Here is a 23,224-nt window from a genome sequence, read left to right on the forward strand (position 1 = left end):
GCTTTTTAGTTGTAATATATACGTATTTATTTTGAATAGCTGTGCGTGGATTTGATAAAAGAGCTGACAAAATTTATAAAAAAAATAGAAATTTATAAAAAGGCACTTTTTGTAAATTTTACTATGAAAAAAGGGTATCAGATACGTTCCACACAAACACACCATGAAGATTTGACGGTCAATACCGACGAAGACTCCGATTTGAAAGCCTTTTTATGGAGAGTTTTCACATTAGATCACATGCACTAATCTACAATAACACTGCAAAAATCGCGAGTACTCCATGCATACATGTATGGAGTACTCGCTATGGACCAACCGAGTGCTCCAAAATTAACCACACTTCATACAAAAAATATGGTCCAATTAACATTGCGATGTCCTAGGACTGGACCATATACTCCAGCTCCGCATTACATCAGAGTAATCCATGGAGTAACCATAGTCCAATAAACATCATGTAGTGATTACAATCGTTAAAAACGAGCAATGATCGGCTTACAATATGTTCGTGTAGAAACATGAGTTGGTCCTTTGCTGTATTCAGTGGAGTTTAATGGTAAGTACTCCAGTGGACCACATGATCCAACGATTTTTGCAGGGAAATCCACAATGGTCGATCTACTCGTTCACATATGTCCCATCTCTACGTACTGGATTATAAGCTGTTAATGTGTGCTTTCAGGAAACGCAATTGTTGATCAGTCGTTGATTGGGTTGAGTGAGAGTATTTTATGGAATTAAACGTCAAATTACGAAGCATACATTTTTTCTCTACATTCGCTAAATGAGTTTGTTGGGCTGTCTGGCAGTTCTTTGACATTTTAAAGTATCGGTTATGAATAAAATAATTCATTTTAATGTTAAAGTGAAGTGTAGAAAAGAATTTAACACAAGTCTTTTTTTTTTTAATTTAATAATACTGTAGCAAATTTTAACATCAATAAATAAATGCACAACAACAAAAACATTAGGGGGACTCATGTAACCGTATAAATGCCTTATAAATTGTGTAAACGTATAAATTTATCTAGTGCGTAAACGAACTGTCAAATTTTGTATGAAAAATCATTTACACAATTTGTATAAATTTACGCGCACATTTCATTGTGTAAACGCGGTAAACTCAAAGGAATGCAACCTTGCAGACATTACAGCAGGCATTTTCATCAGAAATCTCCAACACCAGCAAGTCATTTACAAGAATATCTTAGTAAGGACGTTTTAGTTTTGATTTTTCACTTAATCTTGGCATTTTTTAATTTGTATAACAATCAAAAAATGTTTGTTTGGCAATAATACAGCTGATAAACAATAAAGTTTATCAAGAGTATTTCTAGGTGCGTTCATATAACAGCGTGTGTAAATGGATATAATTTTACACCTTATAAGTTATATGCTTTCATGAGTCCCCCTATTAAAGCAAGCTACATAAACACATTAATCATCATTTACACATACATACAAGGCAACGAAGAGATATTTTACACACACATGCATGCATGGAGTACTCGCGATTTTTTCAGGGTAGTTACTCACGCATACACACGCATATGGCTAAGCGAGAGGCTATAAACTACAAATTCACACGCATATAGCTGGTAACCAAGCAGGAGATTCTAGAAGGAGAAACGCCTAGACTTTAGCAGAAATATGCGAATGAGGCGACGGAGAGTATAAAAGCAACGCAAGGTGAGTATTCAGTATTCAGTTTGATTTAAACACGCTTTTAGTTGCGAAGTATATTGTACTACTCCCAAAGTTGTCTAATAACAAGTAAGGAAGACTAAGTTCGGGTGTAACCGAACATTACATACTCAGTTGAAAGCTGTGGAAACAAAGTAAGGGAAAATCACAATGTTGTAAAAAGAACCTAGGGTAACCCTGGAATGTGTTTGTATGACATGTGTATCAAATGGAAGGTATTAAAGAGTATTTTAAGAGGGAGTGGGCCATAGGGATATCGCCATAAAGGTGGACCAGGGCTGACTCTAGAATTTGTTTGTACTATATGGGTATCAAATGAAAGGTGTTAATGAGTATTTTAAAAGGGAGTGGACCTTATTTTATATCGTTATAAAAGTGGACCAGGGTTGACTCTAGAATGCGTTTGTACAAGATGGGTATCAAACGAAAGGTGTTAATAAGTGTTTTAGAAGGGAGTGGGCCTTAGTTCTATGGGTGGACCCCTTTTCGGGATATCGCCATAAACGTGGACTAGGGGTGACTCTAGAATACGTTTGTACAATATGGGCATCAAATGAAAGGTGTTAATGAGTATTTAAAAGGACGTGGGCCTTAGTTATATAGGTGGACGCCTTTTCGAGATATCACCATAAAGGTGGACCAGGGGTGACTCTAGAATTTGTCTGTACGATATGGGTATCAAATGAAAGGTGTTAATGAGTATTTTAAAAGGGAGTGGGCCTTAGTTCTATAGGTGGATGCTTTTTCGAGATATCGCCATAAAGGTGGGCCAGGGGTGACTCTAGAATTTTTTTTGTACGATATGGGTATCAAATGATAGGTGTTAATGAGTATTTTAAAAAGGAGTGGGCCTTAGTTCTATATGTGGACGCCTTTTCGAGATATCGCCATAAATGTGGACCAGGGGTGACTCTAGAATGTGTTTGTACGATATGGGTATCAAATTAAAGGTATTAATGAGGGTTTTAAAAGGCAGTGGCCCTTAGTTGTATATGTGAAGGCGTTTTCGAGATATCGACCAAAATGTGGACCAGGGTGATCAAGAAAATCATCTGTCGGGTACCGCTAATTTATTTATATATGTAATACCACGAACAGTATTCCTTCCAAGATTCGAAGGGCTTTTGATTTCGCCCTGCAAAACTTTTTCATTTTCTTCTACTTAATATGGTAGGTGTCACACGCATTTTACCAAGTTTTTTTCTAAAGTTATATTTTGCGTCAATAGACCAATACAATTACCATGTTTCATCCCTTTTTTCGTATTTGGTATATAATTATGGCATTTTTTTCATTTTTCGTAATTTTCGATATCGAAAAAGTGGGCGTGGTCATAATCGGATTTCGGCCATTTTTTACACCAATACAAAGTGAGTTCAGATAAGTACGTGAACTGAGTTTAACAAAGATATATTGATTTTTGCTCAAGTTATCGTGTTAACGGCCGAGCGGGAGGACAGACGGTCGACTGTGTATAAAAACTGGGCGTGGCTTCAACCGATTTCACCCTTTTTCACAGAAAAGAGTTATCGTCCTAGAGTCTAAGCCTCTACCAAATTCCACAAGGATTGGTAAATTTTTGTTCGACTTATGGCATTAAAAGTATCCTAGACAAATTAAATGAAAAAGGGCGGAACCACGCCCATTTTGAAATTTTCTTTTATTTTTGTATTTTGTTGCAACATATCATTACTGGAGTTGAATGTTGACATAATATACTTATATACTGTAAAGATATTAACTTTTCTTTTAAAATTTGAATTAAAAAAAAAAAATTTTAAAAAGTGGGCGTGGTCGTTCTCCAATTTTTATTAAGCAAACATATAGTAGAAAGAGTAACGTTCCTGCCAAATTTCATCATGATATCTTTAACGACCAGGAACCTACATACCAAATTTCATAAAGATACTCAAAATTTACTCAAGTTATCGTGTTAACGGACAGACGGACGGACGGACGGACGGACGGACGGACATGGCTCAATCCAATTTTTCATACTTCTCTTTTATTTTGTGCTGCTATCTAAAGACGACACTCTAGAAATGATTATAGGTATAGAAAAAAGTCGGCATCTCTAAAATTTCTTTATAATTACCGGTTATCGAAAGATAAAGTTTTGCGGGAAATCGAGTTATTTAATTATCGACTAGGAGTTAAGTACGAAAATTAAGATAATCTCTATATATGTAAACCAGGCCTTAGATGTAATAATATACGGGACACGGAACTGGTGCTTCGGTAGGTAGGGGCATTGACAGGGGCCCACATACATAAGCATAATAAAACATAACAGAACTTTGCATAATTACATAACACAACTTAACAAAATATAAAGTCACTTCACATCACATAACTTAACATAAATAAACGTCATTACATAACAAAACACCAGCAAATATAACAAAATATAACAAAGCAGAATATAATATAACATAAATAAATAAATAAATAACATAACATAATCTAACATAGCATAACAGAACATATTAAAACTTAACATAACATGACATAAAATAACATTACATAACACGACATAACTCAATATAACCCAGCGAAACATAAAATAACTTACAACAAATAAAAACAACATAACATTACTGAACATAGCAATGAGGGATCCAAAAAAATACCAGAAAATATAACAGCAACAACTTACATAACATAAAATAACGAAACATATAACATTCGCATATGCTCTTTTTTCACATTGTACAATTGCCACGCACAGTTGCACAAAAAAATCAGTCTAAAATTTTGCATTTCATAATTTTTTTCGCAATAAATTTGGTTTTTTTGTTGTTTTAATTTCTTTGTCCTAATTTTTTCCTAAAATTCCACATTTTTTGTATAAATAGTTAATTTTGTCGTAATTTTCGCTTCTACATTAAATAGATTACATAATAATACAATAATAATGATTAGTTTAGAGTTAATTTTAATAATTTTAAATTTTTGTTATTAATTTTTTCATTTTTGAATTTTATTCCGAAAGGCATTTGTTTCATATTTGTTTCCTAAAAAAGTTTTTTGCTTTTTTTGTGCTAAATGTTTTAAAATTAATTTTGAATTTTTATTTCTGTTTTGTCCTAAATTTTTTGCATTTCATTTAATTGTGTTTTTTTTTGAAAAATAGTATCAAATTAATTAATTGTTGTTTGTAAATTTTGTGTTTTGCCAAACATTTATTTAAATTTTGTACATTTACAATTGTCTAACAAAAATAAAAGCAAAAAAAATAAATTATATTCGTTAGAACTGAATTGGGCACACTCTTATTTTAATTTTTAGTTCTTTTATATTTTTTTAACATTCTCGCGCTTTCTGTTTGTTGCATGCGCGCAATTTTTAGTAGTCGCTTGAGTTTGTTTTGCATGGAATGTTCCGCTTACAGTACATACAAACAACAACAAAACGTGAGCTAAATTTGTTACACTCATGACTTAAAAATTAAGGAGATCTCTGCTCTAAAGTTAATGAAATTATTACTGTATGTACATTTTTTCAATATCATTTGAAATTGAAGCAATATTTCATCTAAATTTACAAAGGAAAAAAATACAGAGTTGCTTGTTTATATTTTGTACAAAATTAGTTGAAGTGAGGATTAAGAAAAGTGTATGTTTTTTAAACATTTTGCTTTAAAAATTAAGCTATTAAGCTTAAATTTGTTATAGATATTTTTACAAAATTTATTTTTCTCAAGCTTACACTTTAGCATCAGTGTGTGAATACCCCAACTGCGTTTAGTTTACATAAAAACCAGTGTACTTATTTTTTTAGCTTATCTAATGACATTGACATTTTTTAATTATTATAATTTTAATCCTTATTTTAATTTATTTTTGATTCTATTTTTTTTTTGCTACTCTTGCATTCAAATCCAAAATAATCTTAACATAAATACTTCAAAGTTATAAATAAATAAATCAGTTATGATTATTCTCAACAATGAAATTTTATATAAATTATTTAGTTTATAATACTGCTAATACTATGTTTGAAAAAATTTAGTTTTTTTTTTCAGAAAAATGAAAAATTAGTTATGTTACATGACTTCAATAGTTGCTCAATTTATTTCCTTTAAAAGCAACGTTACTTGGAATTTTTGATTTAGGAAGCACAATCTTATATGAGGCAGTGAACATGCCGAAAGACTTTGTTCTTTGTGCCAAAGCTCATTGTAATCGGTTCAAAATCATCAAGAGCTATACGGCTGATAAATAAGAGGGCAAAATAAGAGTTTTCGTTTCCCTCTTACGCGTTTTCACGCTTTTGTGTCTTCTTCAGGGAGTCTGAGAACTTTATTTGAAAGCAACTTTATTTGTTTGCCGAACCGGAAAGAAACGCTGAAGTTGCAGAAGAAAAACTTAATTCATTTTAAACCCGAAATGGATTTTGATGAGGAAAACCGAAGCCGCAAACCGAACTTATTTTAAAGAACGAAATAAAATCCGAAACCGAAATTAATTTTAAAGAACAAAGCTAAAACCCAAACCGAAACTTGTTTCGAAGACCAAAACCAAAATCCAAATCAATTTCGAAGATTGAAATCAAAACTCAAACCTAAATTTATTTTAAAGAGCGGCACCAAAACCGAAAAAATTTCGAAGATTGAGATCTAAACTAAAAACGAAACAAATTTTCAGAGCGATACCAAAACCGAAGATCAAAGCAAAAACCGAAAACGACATTAGTTTCACTTTAGGAATGGGCAGTTTAGAATTTTTGATTACCGTCCAATCCAATTATTTATAATAAATAAAAATAAATGTAAGGCGCAATAATCTCCGAAGAGATTTTAGGCCGAGCTTCTCTTTCAATTTGTGTCCTGATTATTTTTTAATTTTGCCTACAATTGGTGGAACGGGACCTACTTGTTTTATGGTTTGGTAGGCGGAGCACGCTATCATTACACCACGGCGGCCGCCAATTATTTAAAATAACGAAATTGAAATATCGAAGATCAGAACCAAAACCGAAACCGGAAAAATATTGAATATAGAAATCAAAACCAAAATTGGAATTTATTTCGAAGATCAAAAGCAAAACCGAAAGCTAAAATAAGGTGAGGTGATAGCTTAGCAGAGACGGGAAGTTTATAATTTTCGATTGCCATCCAATATCCAATCAGCAAATCATTTATCTTGGATGTGGTTCGTCCAGGTCGTGAATTTCGGAAACTTCTTCCTTGGATGACCACGAAAAGAGCTAGGGTGGAAAGATGACAACTTGCCAAGACAACTGCGACATAATCGGACCAACGGCTTACTGAGAGGGGATCTGCTTTGGATCAAGGTTATAATCCAAGATCAATTTTTGCGCCAAAATGAGAGGCAAAATTTAATACAACGAAATCTCTGGTAAAATACCTTACTTTTTGACATGGTCAATGTTAAGTCTTTTAGGCACTATGATGAGTCCATGCAGCTTGAATGTTGAGCCTAAAATTTCAGCATGAACGGCGACAGGCAAATAACTTATAGGAACTTGAGATGACTGAAATGGCCATTAAAAAGTGAAGGAGTGGTGTAGTGAGAGAGGGCGTGTCTGAAAGGCTGAATATCTCTTATATGAATTATAATGCCTCCGTTATCCTTAACAAAGCTGGTTTCTTCAAATATATTGCTCTTCTCCATCCACGCCTAGACAAAAGAGTGGTGCTTTGGAAAAAAGTTCTTTTTATGAATCTTTGATAATAAAAATGACTGACACCGATATAAATCAAAAACATTCAGCCTCTACTACGTAAAATTCTACAATGAGAAGGGACAGAGACGTACATGCCTGAGAGTTCCAGGTTCAGTGGGAAAAGTACCTCAGGTCTTGACCGCTTAAGGATCTCTCCGATGACATGGCGAAGCAATTGTTGACTTCGGAGAAAAAAACATAAGGTATCCTTAGGCTAAGAAGTGGTAGCAACGTTACAGTCTACACAGACAGCTCGAAAGGGATCGGGGAGCAGGAGCTGGCCTATACTCGCAGCATCTGCGGGTCAATCACTCTTGGTGAATTCTTGATCCTTGCAGTGCCTTTCAGGCGGCGGAGAGGAAGTCCAGTCTGCAAAATGAATTTGTAACGAACTTTGGAAACAGACAGACTTAAACTTCTTAAACCCATTAGAGTCAAACTTGATAAAATCGGCTAATGTATAGAGGTAACCACCGTCGCAAGCGTTAAAATGAAGTTATAGTCTGCTTAGGTTACGAAATTGCTGTGGACCAAATTATATGATTGTGAGGCCTCAAGGATCTTGTATGTTTGGATAGAAAAGGTACGAGCTTCTTTCACAGTGCTATTACACTGATACGTCGATCATGGAACAAGGCAACAGCCGCCTCTGTAGAAGATATCGGGGTGAGGACGAAGTCAGCACTTTCTTTAACGTTGTCCAGGAGGACAGGCAAGATGCATCATATTGCATCTCGTACGGTTTTTCGATAGTCTGCCGAAGGAAAGGAATGCGGATCCTGTGATCTTACATAAGTTCATATTTGAATGCTAACTAGGAAGTATGTATGTGTATTGGACGAATATACCCCTACTCGGCACTCACCGTCGGCATTCACTGTGGAATCGGACTGGAACTATGGGTTTTTTCCATACTTGCTTTCTCAACCTAACATAATCACCTATCTTTTTAGAACCAGAGCTACCAGCGAGTTGTTTTTTCTATGGTCTTTGGGATTTTGCAACTGAGCCCCTGTCTTTACATTGTGCTCCATATCTTCGCTAACCTTTATCATTTTAATAAGACGCAAAACTACAATGTCCATAAAAGCTTACATACATCCACACTTATAAGTAAGAGTTAATATTTGCCTTACTCGCTAGTTGTTGTGATGGGTTCAATTTTTATACTACTGGAACTTATATTACCGCTCGTTGCGCTAGACGTTATAATCACATCTGTGTTACCGCCTCCCATTGCGGACGTCGTTGCCGTACTCGTACTACTCACAATGGTAGACGTAGCTGTCGTACCAGGTGGCGAATCTTCACTAGCACCCACCAAAGCAGCCAGGTCCTCCGAGAAAAGACGAGTTGGTGAGTAAACACTACTACGCGATGTCTTATAGCCCATATCGAGACCGAGCTCAGAGAGGGTAGAGTGCAGATGAGTGTCGCTGGTTGGGCTAGTGCGACGATGTTGTTCAAGCATTGTAGGAGGAGGTGAGCATTTCGACTTTGTAGCTGTAGCGCTGACGCCCGCAGAATGCTGTTGGTGTTGTTGTTGTTGTTGCTGGTGCTGTTGCTGACCTTGTTGAAGCTGCTGGTGCTGAAGTTGTTGATAAGAATGACTGGAAGAGGATGATGCTGCGCCTTGAATGGAAGCTGCCCCAGCTGCTGAGTGATGAGGCATCGAACCACCACCGTAACCGAGTGTATGGTGTTGCTGCTGGTGTTGTTGTTGTTGATGCTGCTGTTGCATTGATTGTTGCTGCATATGTAAATGATGTAACTGTTGTTGCTGCTGTTGGCTAAGTACAGCAGCGGGATCGCAGCGCCCCATGTGTAAAGCCATTGCCATGCTGGGCGGCAAGTTGGGCGGAAGGCCTGGCATACCGGGACCACATGGTGATGGTGCATGACGTGGGGCGAGCATACTTCCGGCACCCGGATTTGAGGTGGTACTGAGCGCAGGAGAAATACTTGTTTTAGGCAGCGGCACGCCACCATGTACGCCAGGTGTAGGACCTGGATGTAGATGCGGTGGTAAGTTGAATAGGCCGGGGCCTGTTGGACCTTCAGATGGATGTTGATGTTGTACCGCTGCGGCTAACTGCATTTGTTGGCGTATATTATGTGCCACAGCTGCGACTGCGGCGGCGGTGGCCTCTTGCGACATTTGATCGCCGGTGGGTGTGGGTACACCATTTGGACATGGAACACTCATGCCAGGGTAATTCAAAGGACCATCTTGAAATGGAAACATGGGCTGGAAATGTAGAAGAAATTAAGCATAAGTAGGAAGTAAATACAATTCCAAACAAACACAGCAATTACCGAATGTCGTCCATAGGGTAGATGCGGCACGAGGCTTTCATCTTTCAATTCTTTAGCATCGCGAAAAACCACCGTTTTAATAACACCTTTTATATGTTCATCAGGCCAAATACCGAGTAGTATGCGTTGCGGTCGCCCGCGTCCTTTCGGGCGCAAATCGGGACCACCGTCAATTGAAGGGCCAAGCATGTTGTGCACCCGATTCGCGTACAAGACAAATGTCGGATATGGAATGTCATATTTACGTGCCGCCTGTGAGAGTGAAAGTCCTTCTTTGAGAACACTAAATATGGCTTCAGCCATAGTTTCGGGACGCCAAGATTTGAGTGGACCACGTTCGCGAAAACGTAAATGATGCATGAGACTTTGATTGGTATTCCAACATTTTTGCCACATTGATTGCAATTGATATTGGTAGCTATCTACTGGAAGGAAAATGAGAAAAAAGAAGAGTAAGGAAGTGCGTTATACATTAAGAACGAGAGCGATAGAGACGGGTTTGTCTATACAATAGTTTGCCATACTAACCTGAAATTGTTGACGATCCGGAAGGTCCCATCCAGCCATGTGAATTTTCTAGCATTTTAGCCTGCAAAGATACAAATATGGACCGATTAGTATGATGCAAAGAATATGGACGAAACTTTTCTTTAAATTGAAATTAAAAATTTTATTTATTCGTTTTCCATTGCTCTAATTGATCCCGAGAAAAATTTCAAAATGATCCCGAAACGGTTCCCAAATCTTTGAATGATCCCAAAAACGAGCCTATATGAGTTTCAAAATGGTATCAGGTAGCTATCCACGAATATGTCCAAAATGATCCCGCACACAATTCCGAAATAGTTCTGGAAAAGTTCCGGGTTCCCAATATAACTTCTAAATTATTCCGAAATAGTCATACATTTGTTTAAATTGTGCTAATATAACTTTGTTCTAAGACGTTTCTTAAGAATAACCGAAAATTATTATTTGAAAAAGAATTGCCCTTTTTGTATTGAGTTTTTTAAGAAAAAAATTGAAAAATATTAATGTAATTGTTTTTATTGTGTTTATATGGAGTTGTTCAACGATCTGTTTAAAACAAAAAACTAAATTGCTCTTTTCAAACAAAAGGTTGCTTTTATTTGGTACACATAAATTTGATTCAAAATTAAAAACAAGAACCAAAATTATTGTTTGAAAATAAGTAGCGATTGTCTTTGGCCACATATTTGATCAAAAATCTTTCAAAAAAAATTACTCCCTCAAATTTTTTTTCTAAAATCAAAAAAACTCTTCTTTGAACAAAAAAAATAAAAATAAGATAAAATATAATATTTGTAATTGTGTTCACATAAATTTGATCTAAAATCTTTTCGAAAGAAAAAAATGATTTAAAAAAATATTTTTATTGTTTCTGTGCTCATATAAATTTGTTTAAACTTTCTTTGTAAGAAAAAAATTGGTCCATAAAAAAATAAACAAATTATTTTTATTGAATTGATATGTATTTAATCTAAAATCTTTCCTTTAATAAAAAATTGTCAAACATTTGCGTTTGTTGTGTTCTCAAGAACTTGCTATAAAATTTATACTAAAAAAATATACTCAAACATTTTATAAGAAAAAAAAGTTCATTAGAAGAATTTAGTGCGTAATTATTCTTTAACTTTTTCTTAATTCTTAAAAATAGAAACAAAAAAATAAATTTTCTCTGTAAAAAATATATATGTATATGTATTTAATAATATATAACTGTATTCGTATTAATTTTTTCAAAAATCTTTTTAAAGAAAAAACATTTGATCTTAAAAAAACATTTTTATTGTGTTTACAAGAATTTGCTCAGAAATCTCTTTTAAGGGGGAAAAATATCTTAAAATACATAAATACTTAAAATGCTCTATTGTGTTTAAATGAATTTATTTTATGTTTTATATGTTTTTTTCTATAAAAAATGTATTTTCTGAAAAAAAAATAACTATAATTGTTTTATATTGAATTCATATGACTTATTCAAAAATCTTAAAAAAAATTTGTATTCATCTAAAAAAATTTGGAAACAAAATACAATTTTTTTTATTGTGCTTCAATGAATTTTTGTCAAAAATCTTCTCTTAAATGAAAACAATATGAATTTTTTCAAAAATCTTCTCTTAAAAGAAAACAATGTGTTCTTTGCAAATAATATTTCTTTTATTTTGTTAAAAAAATCAAACAATTGTTTCTTATTGCGTTGATATAAATTTGTACGAAAATAGTTTTTGAGAATAATTTTTAGAGAAAAGTGTACATAATGGTTTTATCTGTTTGTAAAATATTTTTTGTCTTGTCCACATGAATAAGTTTTAAAATCTTTCTTAAAGAAAAAAAATTTGAAATTTCTTTTTGCATTGTACTAATGAATTTATTGGAAAATTAAAAACAAATTCTAATTGATTTCTTGTTGGGTTCAAATGATGCATTCAAGAATTATTAAACTACTTGTTTGAGAAAATAATTTTAATATGAGTGCAAGAATTTGTTCAAAATTTTTATTGATTTATATGATCTTTGGAAAAAATATATAACTATTTTTATATTGAAAAAAAAAAAAAATTAATAAAAACAGTTTTTCTTGTGAAATATTATTTCGTTTTATTTTTTAAAAGAAAAATGATGTTCTTTGTGAACTAATGGCGGTTTTTTTTTTTTTTTTGTTTACATGCATATAAATTAACCTGGGTCGATTTGTATGGACGAAAGTTAACCGATATCGCGCCATCGATTTTTCGATACGATTTAGGCTCAGGAAAAAAAAAATAATTTTCGAGCCTGCGAAAAAAAAATGGCAAAAGGGTAAATTTTGCGACCAAAACACTCCCCAAAACCCAAAAAATAGTTTTTTGTTAAAAACTGTTGTAAAAACGTTGGAGATAACAGATTTTTGAAAAAAAAAAAAATAGGAGTGTTTGGTCGAAAAATTTACCCTTTCGCCATTTTTTTTCGCAGGCTCGAAAATTATTTTTTTGGATATGCGTAGTGGAACTTTTTTTCCTGAGCCCAAAACCTATCGAAAAATCGATGGCGCGATATCGGTTAATAAATCGACCCAGTCTAATATACATGTACATTTGCAGTTGAAAAACAAAACGCTTATAATTACTTAGGAGACCCACCTAGCGGCGGTTACTGAAGACTCGCGGCAGTGGTTAAATTACTCGCTACAAAACGGGTTGTACTGAATAGGGAAGACAAAAGCCTCTATTGGTCATAGTGTAAAACTTATAACTGAATCGGTTGCGATGAATAGTGGACACACACCCATTTCGGTCATAGAAGTGGAGGATTGCGTAGAGATCAAACGGAGGGATACATATCAGTGGCGGCCACCGTGGTGTGATGGTAGCGTGCTCCGCCTACCACACCGTATGCCCTGGGTTCACACCCCCGGCAAAGCAACATCAAAATTTTAGAAATAAGGTTTTTCAATTAGAAGAAAATTTTTTTAAGCGTGGCCGCCCCTCGGCAGTGTTTGGCAAGCGCTCCGGGTGTATTTCTGCCCTGAAAAGCTCTCAGTGAAAACTCACCTGCCTTGCAGATGCCGTTCGGAGTCGGCATAAAACATGTAGGTCCCGTCCGGCCAATTTGTAGGGAAAAGCAAGGGGAGCACGACGCAAATTGGAAGATAAGCTCGGCCTTAGATCTCTTCGGAGGTTATCGCGCCTTAGATTTTTTTTTATTTAAAATTTAGCAGTACTAATTTTCTGCGCAACAATAGGTGTAGATCAAGTTACACACCTAGCAGTCCATATAAAGTATAAGTGCATATGTATCTATATGTAAAAAAACACAGCTTATATTTCATTTTATTTTGCTTGAAGAAGAAAACGTAAATATTGTAACGAATTTACTTGCAATTGCCCTTATTTGCAACCTTCTGCTAAGTTCGAATCACTAAACTGTTCAATAAATAACTCCAATATTTAATAATGCAAAATGGTGTTTATTCAAGTACTTTCAAAATAACACTTCTATTGCTCGACAGATAGCGTGCTTAATCGAAACTGATTATCGCGCCTCTACTGTTGCTGCTTTTATACTGTGTGATTTCCTCGTTGCATCTTCTAGGCGCTTCCAGAATTTATATAGTTACTGGTATATAATTATAACTACAGATGCACGTGTGTAGCTCTCATATGCGCGTGTATTTGTGAGCGACACTTCCACAATAACAATTCCATACTTTTGGGAGCATCTCAGATAAGATATCTGCATGTGTTTGTGCGTTGCTTCTCCGCTGCGTGTACGTACATATGTGTAGACATAATGATTGATTCGTTTATGTAGATATATAATGATTGATTTATGGATGTGCATACAAGTCACTCTTAGCATCTGCTTTGAGATGACAGGTCCCCTTAGAGTTGCTAATATTCGTAAAATATGTAATTGTTTTTTATTGTGCTTAAAAAAACTTGTCCTTAACAAAAAGAAGTTTTTTAGTTAGTTCACAAATATTTGATTAAGAAAAAAATTCTACGAAAAAAATGCTTTGTTCTCTCATGAATTTGGCTGGAAATCCTTTTAAAGACAAAAATGTTTTTTGGAAAAAAATAATTTTTTCAATTTTGTTTTTTAAAAACACATGGTCAATTCTTATATTTTTAAAGTTCTTCGAAAAAGGCTTCCTAGGCCTATGGTGAAAATATAAACGCTTGCATGGCGGATTGCTGTTATTCACTTCTCATAGAGCTTTGTTGTCTTACAGTTACTCTATCGCCATATAGTTCCACAAGTTTGCTTACGTTACATATTCATGTCTTCACTAATTTATCGCAGTATTTATCCATAGTTTTTTTAAAATTCATTGACTTGTTAAAATCGACCTATATGCATAAGTTAATAAAGAAATATTACATATTCAATCTAGCATCGGCATGTTTGTATAATACCAACCTATATTCAAAAATGTATGTGTATAAGTAAAGTGAAATAAGTGAACCCTTCAACGTATCCGTTAGAGTAGACAAACCTTTGGTAGTTATAGAATTTTCTATATAAAAAAAAAAAGATCACTGAGGTGCAGCGCTCTCGCTTACAAGTGCTTTGAAGCATTTCGCAATACGCCAATGCACCCATGTACCAATCTAACAATTTAAAAATGTGCATGAATGATTGTAGTTTGCAATAAAAGATTCTCAATCTTTAACTAAATCGACTAATTGCATAACAAAGTAACATTTATACAAACGGATGGTAGGGCGAAGGCATAGCAATACTACAAACATACATACATAGGTATAAATGTGCCTATTTCTATGCTTTTCAATATATTCCGCTTTTGAGTGGCTAAAGCTCCCAAATGTAGGAGTGGAAAAGAGGGTGGGCGAAGGTGAAGAGAAAAATGTTGCAAATATTACTTAAACATATAGAACAGAAAGGGAAAAGGGAGTGCAAAATGTGAATAAAAGCAAAATTATTTTAGTCGAACAATTAAACCATCCAAAGTGAATACGCATAAGCACATAAACTTATGTATGGATGTGTAAATAATTTTTCAGGGGTTGCGAATAACAGTTATTGGCCAAAATCTATGAATATTCTAAAATAAAGTAGCTTAATATTGTTGTACGGAGATTTAATCTAACTATCTTCACACAGAATGCTCCGATTTTAAAACGGGTTTTTGCATTTGAAAGCTTAGCTATGTGACCGACATTTTCAATATAATTTGAAGGTGGCAAATTGCCAAAATGTAGTGAAAAATCGTAAATGTTTGGTTTACACAGCTATAAATTCAAATCGGATGGTTCGATTTTAATATTTCTCCTTTGCAGTAAAAATTGAAATATCTACCTTCGTTATGCAAAAAAAAAAAAAATGCATGATTCCCTTCTAATATAAGCAAAAAAGGCAGTGCGTTTGTCCGATGTGAACTGTGCGAGCAAACTTACTTTGAGTAGGACAGCGTCACAAACATACATACATACATGTTGAATTAGATCGAATGGTGAAAAAAGCCAGCATTAGCTAGCGTTATTTTACTTCGGGAGTACATTTATAGGTTTGTATGGATATATGTATGTATTTTCATTTCATATGAGCTTGACATTATCGCTCATTTGCTGCAACGTCGTCATAACTCAAAAAACACAATTTTCCACAAAAGCCAATCAAAGATTTTAACTGCCATATGTTGCGCATATAAACGCATATTTTCATTTTTATAACACGTGCTAAATTTGTAACTGATCACGAAGATTTTTTTACACAATATAGATCATGATATTGGGTACGTTTATATGTTATTAACTCAAAAGTCATGTTTTTTGAGTTATGACGACGATGCAGCAAATGAGCGATATGTATGAACATTTTGATGCGAGTTGCCAAGTTAAAGCAACATAAGTAGTTAAGAATGCATGCATCTCTTGAAAAATACTCTTTCGTTAAAAATTTTAAACATTTCGTTAAAATTCTCAATCAATATTTTTATACTCAGTTGAGCAGAGCTCACAGAGTATATTAAGTTTGATTGGATAACGGTTGGTTGTACATATATAAAGGAATCGAGATAGATATAGACTTCCATATATCAAAATAATCAGGATCCAAAAAAAATTTGATTGAGCCATGTCCGTCCGTCCGTCCGTCCGTCCGTTAACACGATAACTTGAGTAAATTTTGAGTTATCTTGATGAAATTTGGTATGTAGGTTGAACTTATGACGCAGAATAGGAAATTAGTAAAATTTTGGACAATGGGCGTGGCACCGACCACTTTTAAAAGGAGGTAATTTAAAAGTTTTGCAAGCTGTAATTTGTCAGTCGTTGAAGATATTATGATGAAATTTGGCAGGGACGTTACTCCTATTACTACATGTACGCCTAATAAAAATTAGCAAAATCGGAGAAGGACCACGCCCACTTTAAAAAAAAAATTTTTTTTTAAGTAAAATTTTAACAAAAAATTTAATATCTTTACAGTATATAAGCAAATTATGTCAACATTCAACTCCAGTAATGATATGGTGCAACAAAATACAAAAATAAAAGAAAATTTCAAAATGGGCGTGACTCCGCCCTTTTTCATTTAATTTGTCTAGGATACTTTTAACGCCATAAGTCGAAAAAAATTAACAAATCCTTTTGAAATTTGCTAGGGGCATAGATTTTATGATGTTAACTGTTTTCTGTGAAAACGGGCGAAATCGGATGATGCCACGCTCAGTTTTTATATACAGTCGTTCGTTTGTCCTTCCGCATGGCCGTTAACACGATAACTTGAGCAAAAATCGACATATCTTTAATGAACTTAGTTCACGTACTTACTTGAACTCACTTTATCTTGGTATGAAAAATGAATGAAATCCGACAATGACCACGCCAACTTTTTCGATATCGAAAATTACGAAAAATGAAAAATTGCCATAATTCTCTACCAAATACGAAAAAAGTGATGAAACATGGTGAGGTAATTTGATTGGTTTATTGACGCGAAATATACCTTTAGAAAAAACTTTATAAAATGGTTGTGGCACCTACCATATTAAGTAGAAGAAAATGAAAAAATTCTGCAGGGCGAAATAAAAAACCCTTAAAATCTTGACAGGTATTACATATATAAATAAATTAGCGGTATCCAACAGATGAAGTTCTAGGTCACCCTGGTCCACATTTTGGTCGATATCTGGAAAACGCCTTCACATATACAACTACCACCACTCCCTTTTAAAACTCTCATTAATACCTTTAATTTGATACCCATATCGTACAAACAAAGTCTAGAGTCACCCCTGGTCCACCTTTATGGCGATATATCGAAAAGGCGAACACCTATAGAACGAAGGCCCACTCCCTTTTAAAAATACTCATTAACACCTTTCACTTGATACCCATATCGTACAAACAAAGTCTAGAGTTACCCCTGGTCCACCTTTATTGCGATACCTCGAAAAGGCGTCCACCTATAGGACTATGGCCCCCTCCCTTTTAAAATACTCATTAACACCTTTCGTTTGATACCCATATTGCACAAACGAATTCTAGAGTCACCCCTGATCCACCTTTATGGCGGTATCTCGAAACGGCGTCCACCTATGGAACTAAGGATTACTCCCTTTTAAAATACTCATTAACACCTTTCTTTTGATACCCATATTGTACAAACAAATTGTAGGGTCACCCCTGCTCCACCTTTATGGCGATATCTCGAAACGGCGTCCACCTATGGAACTAAGGATTACTCCCTTTTAAAATACTCATTAACACCTTTCTTTTGATATCCATATTGTACAAACAAATTATAGGGTCACCCCTGGTCCACCTTTATGGCGATATCTCGAAAATGCGACCACCTATACAACAACCACCACTCCCTTTTAAAACCCTAATTAATACCTTTAATTTGATACCCATATCATAAAAACACATTCTAGAGTCACCCCTGGTCCACCTTTATGGCGATATTTCGAAACGGCGTCCACCTATAGAACTAAGGTCCACTCCCTTTTAAAATACTCATTAACACCTTTCGTTTGATGCCCATATTGTACAAACAAATTCTAGGGTCACCCCTGGTCCACCTTTATGGCGATGTCTCGAAACGGCGTCCACCTATGGAACTAAGGATTACTCCCTTTTAAAATACTCATTAACACCTTTCTTTTGATACCCATATTGTACAAACAAATTCTAGGGTCACCCCTGGTCCACCTTTATGCCGATATCTCGAAACGGCGTCCACCTATGGAACTAAGGATTACTCGCTTTTAAAATACTCATTAACACCTTTCGTTTGATGCCCATATTGTACAAACAAATTCTAGGGTCACCCCTGGTCCACCTTTATGGCGATGTCTCGAAACGGCGTCCACCTATGGAACTAAGGATTACTCCCTTTTAAAGTACTCATTAACACCTTTCTTTTGATACCCATATTGTACAAACAAATTGTAGGGTCACCCCTGCTCCACCTTTATGGCGATATTTCGAAACGGCGTCCACCTATAGAACTAAGGCCCACTCCCTTTTAAAATACTCATTAACACCATTCGTTTGATGCCCATATTGTACAGACAAATTCTAGGGTCACCCCTGGTCCACCTTTGTGGCGATATATCGAAACGGCGTCCACATTATGGAACTAAGGATTACTCCCTTTTAAAATACTCATTAACACCTTTCTTTTGATACCCATATTGTACAAAAAAATTCTAGGGTCACCCCTGGTCTACCTTTATGGCGATATCTCGAAACGGAACTAAGGATTACTCCCTTTTAAAATACTCATTAACACCTTTCATTTGATACCCATATCGTCAAACGCATTCTAGAGTCAACCCTGATCCACCTTTATGGCTATGTCCCTAAATGGCGTCCACCTATAGAACTATGACCCACTCCCTCATAAAATACTCTTTAATGACTTTCATTTGATACACATGTCATACAAACACATTCCAGGGTTTCCCTCGGTTCATTTTCCTACATGGTTATTTTCCCTTATGTTGTCACCATAGCTCTCAACTGAGTATGTAATGTTCGGTTACACTCGAACTTAACCTTCCTTACTTGTTTTTGGTATGTTTTTGTGTTGTGCATTAAGGAGATTTAATCTATCTATCACTATATATATTTGTATGCAGCTTATGGACGCCGAAACCACTCCGCCGCACAGTGTTTCGTGTAGAACAAGCTAGCTGGACAAAATTATTTTATGAGATTTTCCGTTTCATATGCAGTCATTTATTACAACTACGTAATTTTTTTCAGCCATATGTCCTTTTTTTTAATTTTTTTTCCAAAATTTTACTTCATATGCATACATTTGCTTATTTCGTAACAGTAACTTTTCCGACAGGGTGAATAATTGATGATTGTTTTGCTGCCATCTTAAGTGTCGTTGATCGTTCTGATTTGTTATCAGTTGTGCAGTATTTATATTACATTCAGGTATTTGCGTAGATGATACCAAATGCGGTTGTTTTGTGTAGCGTTCCTGTGTGGTTATATCTGCATTAGGATTGCTTTGTATGTACCTGTTTTTATGCCTTGGAGACTGGTGCGGTTGATTGTGGCAGGTTGAAGTCAGTGACCTTCGCCTTTTTGCTTTTGGTGGGCTCTTGTTGACCTTGCGCGTTTATTTTTGTGTGTTTTATGGCTACGTGTTTGTTCCCTGTACCTGGGAATTGGCTTTGCCGTTTGCAGATCAGCTTTAAAGGTTCAAATATCTCGTCGGAGCCGGTACGTACATACATCCCATTTTATATGTATAGATAACTATATCTACAAAAAAAAAAAATTTAAAAAGATGTGCAAAGAATTCGCAATGGGCTTTTCTTTCGACTATTAGAGAATACTTGCGACTATAACATATGTAAAATTTAGCCCGGATGTCCGCGGATGTATGTAACTTTTTTGTCCCTAAAGTGAAAAATATAGAGAAAAAATACCTTTTCTTCTTAATAACGGAATGTTAAATATATTGAAAATAGTCTAATTGCGAAAGAATTACTATTAAAAAATTTTACTTACCTGCGAGCTTAGAATCCATCAAAAAAATTATATAAAAGTGTTCATTTAAAAGGAATATGAAGCTTAATATTCAACAAGAATTTCGCAAATTAATCAATGCATTTTACGGCCACTCCTGCCTTCTTACTTCAATTACTCAATATATATGAGCCAAAATATCAAAAAAAGCAAAAATCCTGTTATTTTGTTTGTTTTCTTTCATTTCTCATTACACTTTTCTTGGAATAAGAACTTTGTTTTTGTCCGGCTAGCTTGTTCTACACGAAACACTGTGCACCGATTTGGTTAAAATTTGCAGGGTCGCTTCACAACAACCTACAACCTGAAGTTTCTTTGCAGTAAGTTGACCAAGGGCCGATTTATTCGAATAAATTCTATTCACGGTTTGATTTGCCTGAAATTTGGTATATAGGTAACCCTCTGCCTAGATTAGTATTTACCACACGTTTTTTCCGGGAAATGGATCAGGGACCGACTGGAACTGGGAATTGGGTTGGGCTGGGACTGGAACTGGGACTGGGAAGAGGGATTTAGAAGAATAAGAAGAGCTAGGGATGAGAAAAGAGCGAAGTAGAAAGGGACTGAGAAAGAGATAGAGTTAGACAAAGATAGAGAGATAGGGATAGATGGAGCGGAAAATAAGTGAGTGAAAATACGTAGACCGAGAAAGTGAAAAGGGAGAGAGGGGAGGGAGAGTAAGAGGTAGACACTTTTTAAAACTTTTGCAAATAGATCAAAGTTAATGCAGAATAATGCCCGCCGGCTCAGCTAGTTTAAAATAAAAAAAAAACATACAGAAGGACATACATAAGAAGTAAACCAAAGCGTCAATAATTCGCTGGGAAATCAGTAATATTTTTTCAAATTTTGAAATTAATTTTTTGGGTCTTCTGTAACTTTTTGAGTTTTTAGTTTGGCCCATGGTTCAACTATATGGTTGGCTCATTTCTACAGCAACAACATACCTTTGTTTAGATTGTCAAAATCTGTGTATTGGTATTTGAGCGAATGGAATGGAGAGACAACATTAAACTTTGCAATTCTTGTGTGTTGTGGGAAAATAATGCGCTAAATTAGATGCAGTTACTAAAAAAATAACTTAAAGTGAAACAATATTTTAATTACAAATTTACCACCACGGCAGTTAATAATTAACAATTTGTTGGTTGCGTTTTGCGTTTCCTTTTTTTTTTGTACAATCCCTATGCCAGTGAAATGAAAAAAATAAAATCCTGGGAACTTAAAAATATTTATTTAAATTTTTTTTTAACAATAATAATTTTTTGAGTTTTTTCATAAATTTTTCGGAGATATTTATTTCGCTCGAAACAAATAATTTTTAAGTTTCTTTATTTCTCAAGGAAAATAGTAATAGTTTTTTTATTTATTTTATTCTCCTGGAAAATAAAAATGATTTTTTGAACGTTTTTGATACATTTTTTTAGTTTTATTTTCCTCGCTGGGAGAGTAAAACAATTTCCGAGTTTTAAAATTTTTTGAAGCGAATTAAAAAAAACTTTTATATTCCAAACGATATAAAAAACTGGTAAAATAACTTTTATCTCCCGAACGAAATAAAAAATTTAAAGAAAATAATTATGAAAAAGCGATTTTTACAATACAACTTCTAATCGTTACGAATCCTGTTATTTATTGCTTTTTATTTTGTCATCCATACATACATACATACAAACAAACATATTTACATACATATGCATGATTATGACGTCTCGTGTAACGCCCTAATCACTTAACTACGTATGCAATTGCAAAATGAAATAGCGGAAGTAGCGCACACAATATAAAGAATAAGAAAAAAATACAACAAACAGAAATATTAAAAAAGAGGCCACAACTAGAGCCCAAGCAGAAATCAAGCAGCTAGCAGCTAGCAAAGGCTTGTACAGTTCAAGATTCATCGAGAGCGCTGGCACCTCTTCAAATGTTATTTACATATTAGCAAATAAAATTGGTAGTTACATTACTCTAACACACATATACACACATACATACACATATACAACAAACTGAGCACAAATCCATATTTAAATATGTTAGTATGCATATATTAACAATTATGACGTCATAAATGTGTGTATGTATATGGTATGGAATGCATTAATAACAAACATTGTCTACCTATCTTTCTTTGAGAGTATTGCACACATACCCACACACTTGCACTCACACAATGAATATGTATTTATTAAGTGGTTTAATGACAAAGATAAAGGCAAGCACAAACCACTTGTAAGTATGTATGAAAATTAGTTATATGTTAAATAATTGCTTCATTATGCTGCTGCTTTTACTATATTGTTGCTGATTGTTAGAATAACTTTACTCTATGCATGAATGTTATGTTTCGGAAAATCATTTATATTTATGCATTGAGTGCATGTGCAATAAAAAACAATGAAATAGTTACCCATACGCCCAGTTGGCCACTAGAGAAAAAGTAAGGAAAATAAAGTTGAAATTCTTGTATTCATAGTTAAAATATTAGTAATACTATTCTTAAGGAATCAGCAATGGGTACATTGCACTAAAACGTTTCATCTATCACTTAGCCTTAAATGATAGAGACAATAACTTGTGTGTTTTTGATCAGAGTTTGGGGGACCAGTTGGGTATTATTTGGATATCGATTCAGACCTGTTCCTGAAATAAAATTATTACGTCACTGTTGTTTTTGCGAATTTAAACGATGTAATCATTGATGAATTCTAGAACATTCTAAAACACCGATGCGGCACATCTTTCTGTAATGCATACACACACGTATATATTGGAAAAACTTCTCGCGAAAACGATTAACTCGTCAAATATTCGAACCCAAGAATAGTCGAATATAATGAAAAATTGAAAAAATTAACAAATTAGTATTAAAATTATTGTTATATTATAGCATGTGGTGTCGTACATAACATCAATTAAGGCTATATTTATATGTGTATCTTCTATTATCTCGCAATGTCAAAGATATAGAATAACATTCTAATTTGCTATTTCTT

At 34.4% G+C, this 23,224-nt stretch overlaps 1 protein-coding gene across 1 annotated transcript in view; it reads right to left on the reverse strand.

Annotated features, from left to right (window-relative positions):
• Nucleotides 1–8,527: 8,527 nt before the first annotated feature.
• bab1 (bric a brac 1) overlaps nucleotides 8,528–23,224 on the reverse strand; it is a 484,898-nt gene continuing 470,201 nt past the window's right edge. The window contains exons 2-4 of the mRNA XM_067792361.1: nucleotides 10,240–10,300; nucleotides 9,712–10,136; nucleotides 8,528–9,643 (exon numbers count right to left, since the gene is read on the reverse strand). Of these exons, the coding sequence (XP_067648462.1) occupies nucleotides 8,528–9,643; nucleotides 9,712–10,136; nucleotides 10,240–10,300 (1,602 nt within the window). The remainder of the gene's footprint in view (nucleotides 9,644–9,711; nucleotides 10,137–10,239; nucleotides 10,301–23,224) is intronic.

Source organism: Eurosta solidaginis, chromosome 5 (genome assembly GCF_040869045.1).
Source record: "Eurosta solidaginis isolate ZX-2024a chromosome 5, ASM4086904v1, whole genome shotgun sequence".
Classification (NCBI taxonomy): domain Eukaryota; kingdom Metazoa; phylum Arthropoda; class Insecta; order Diptera; family Tephritidae; genus Eurosta; species Eurosta solidaginis.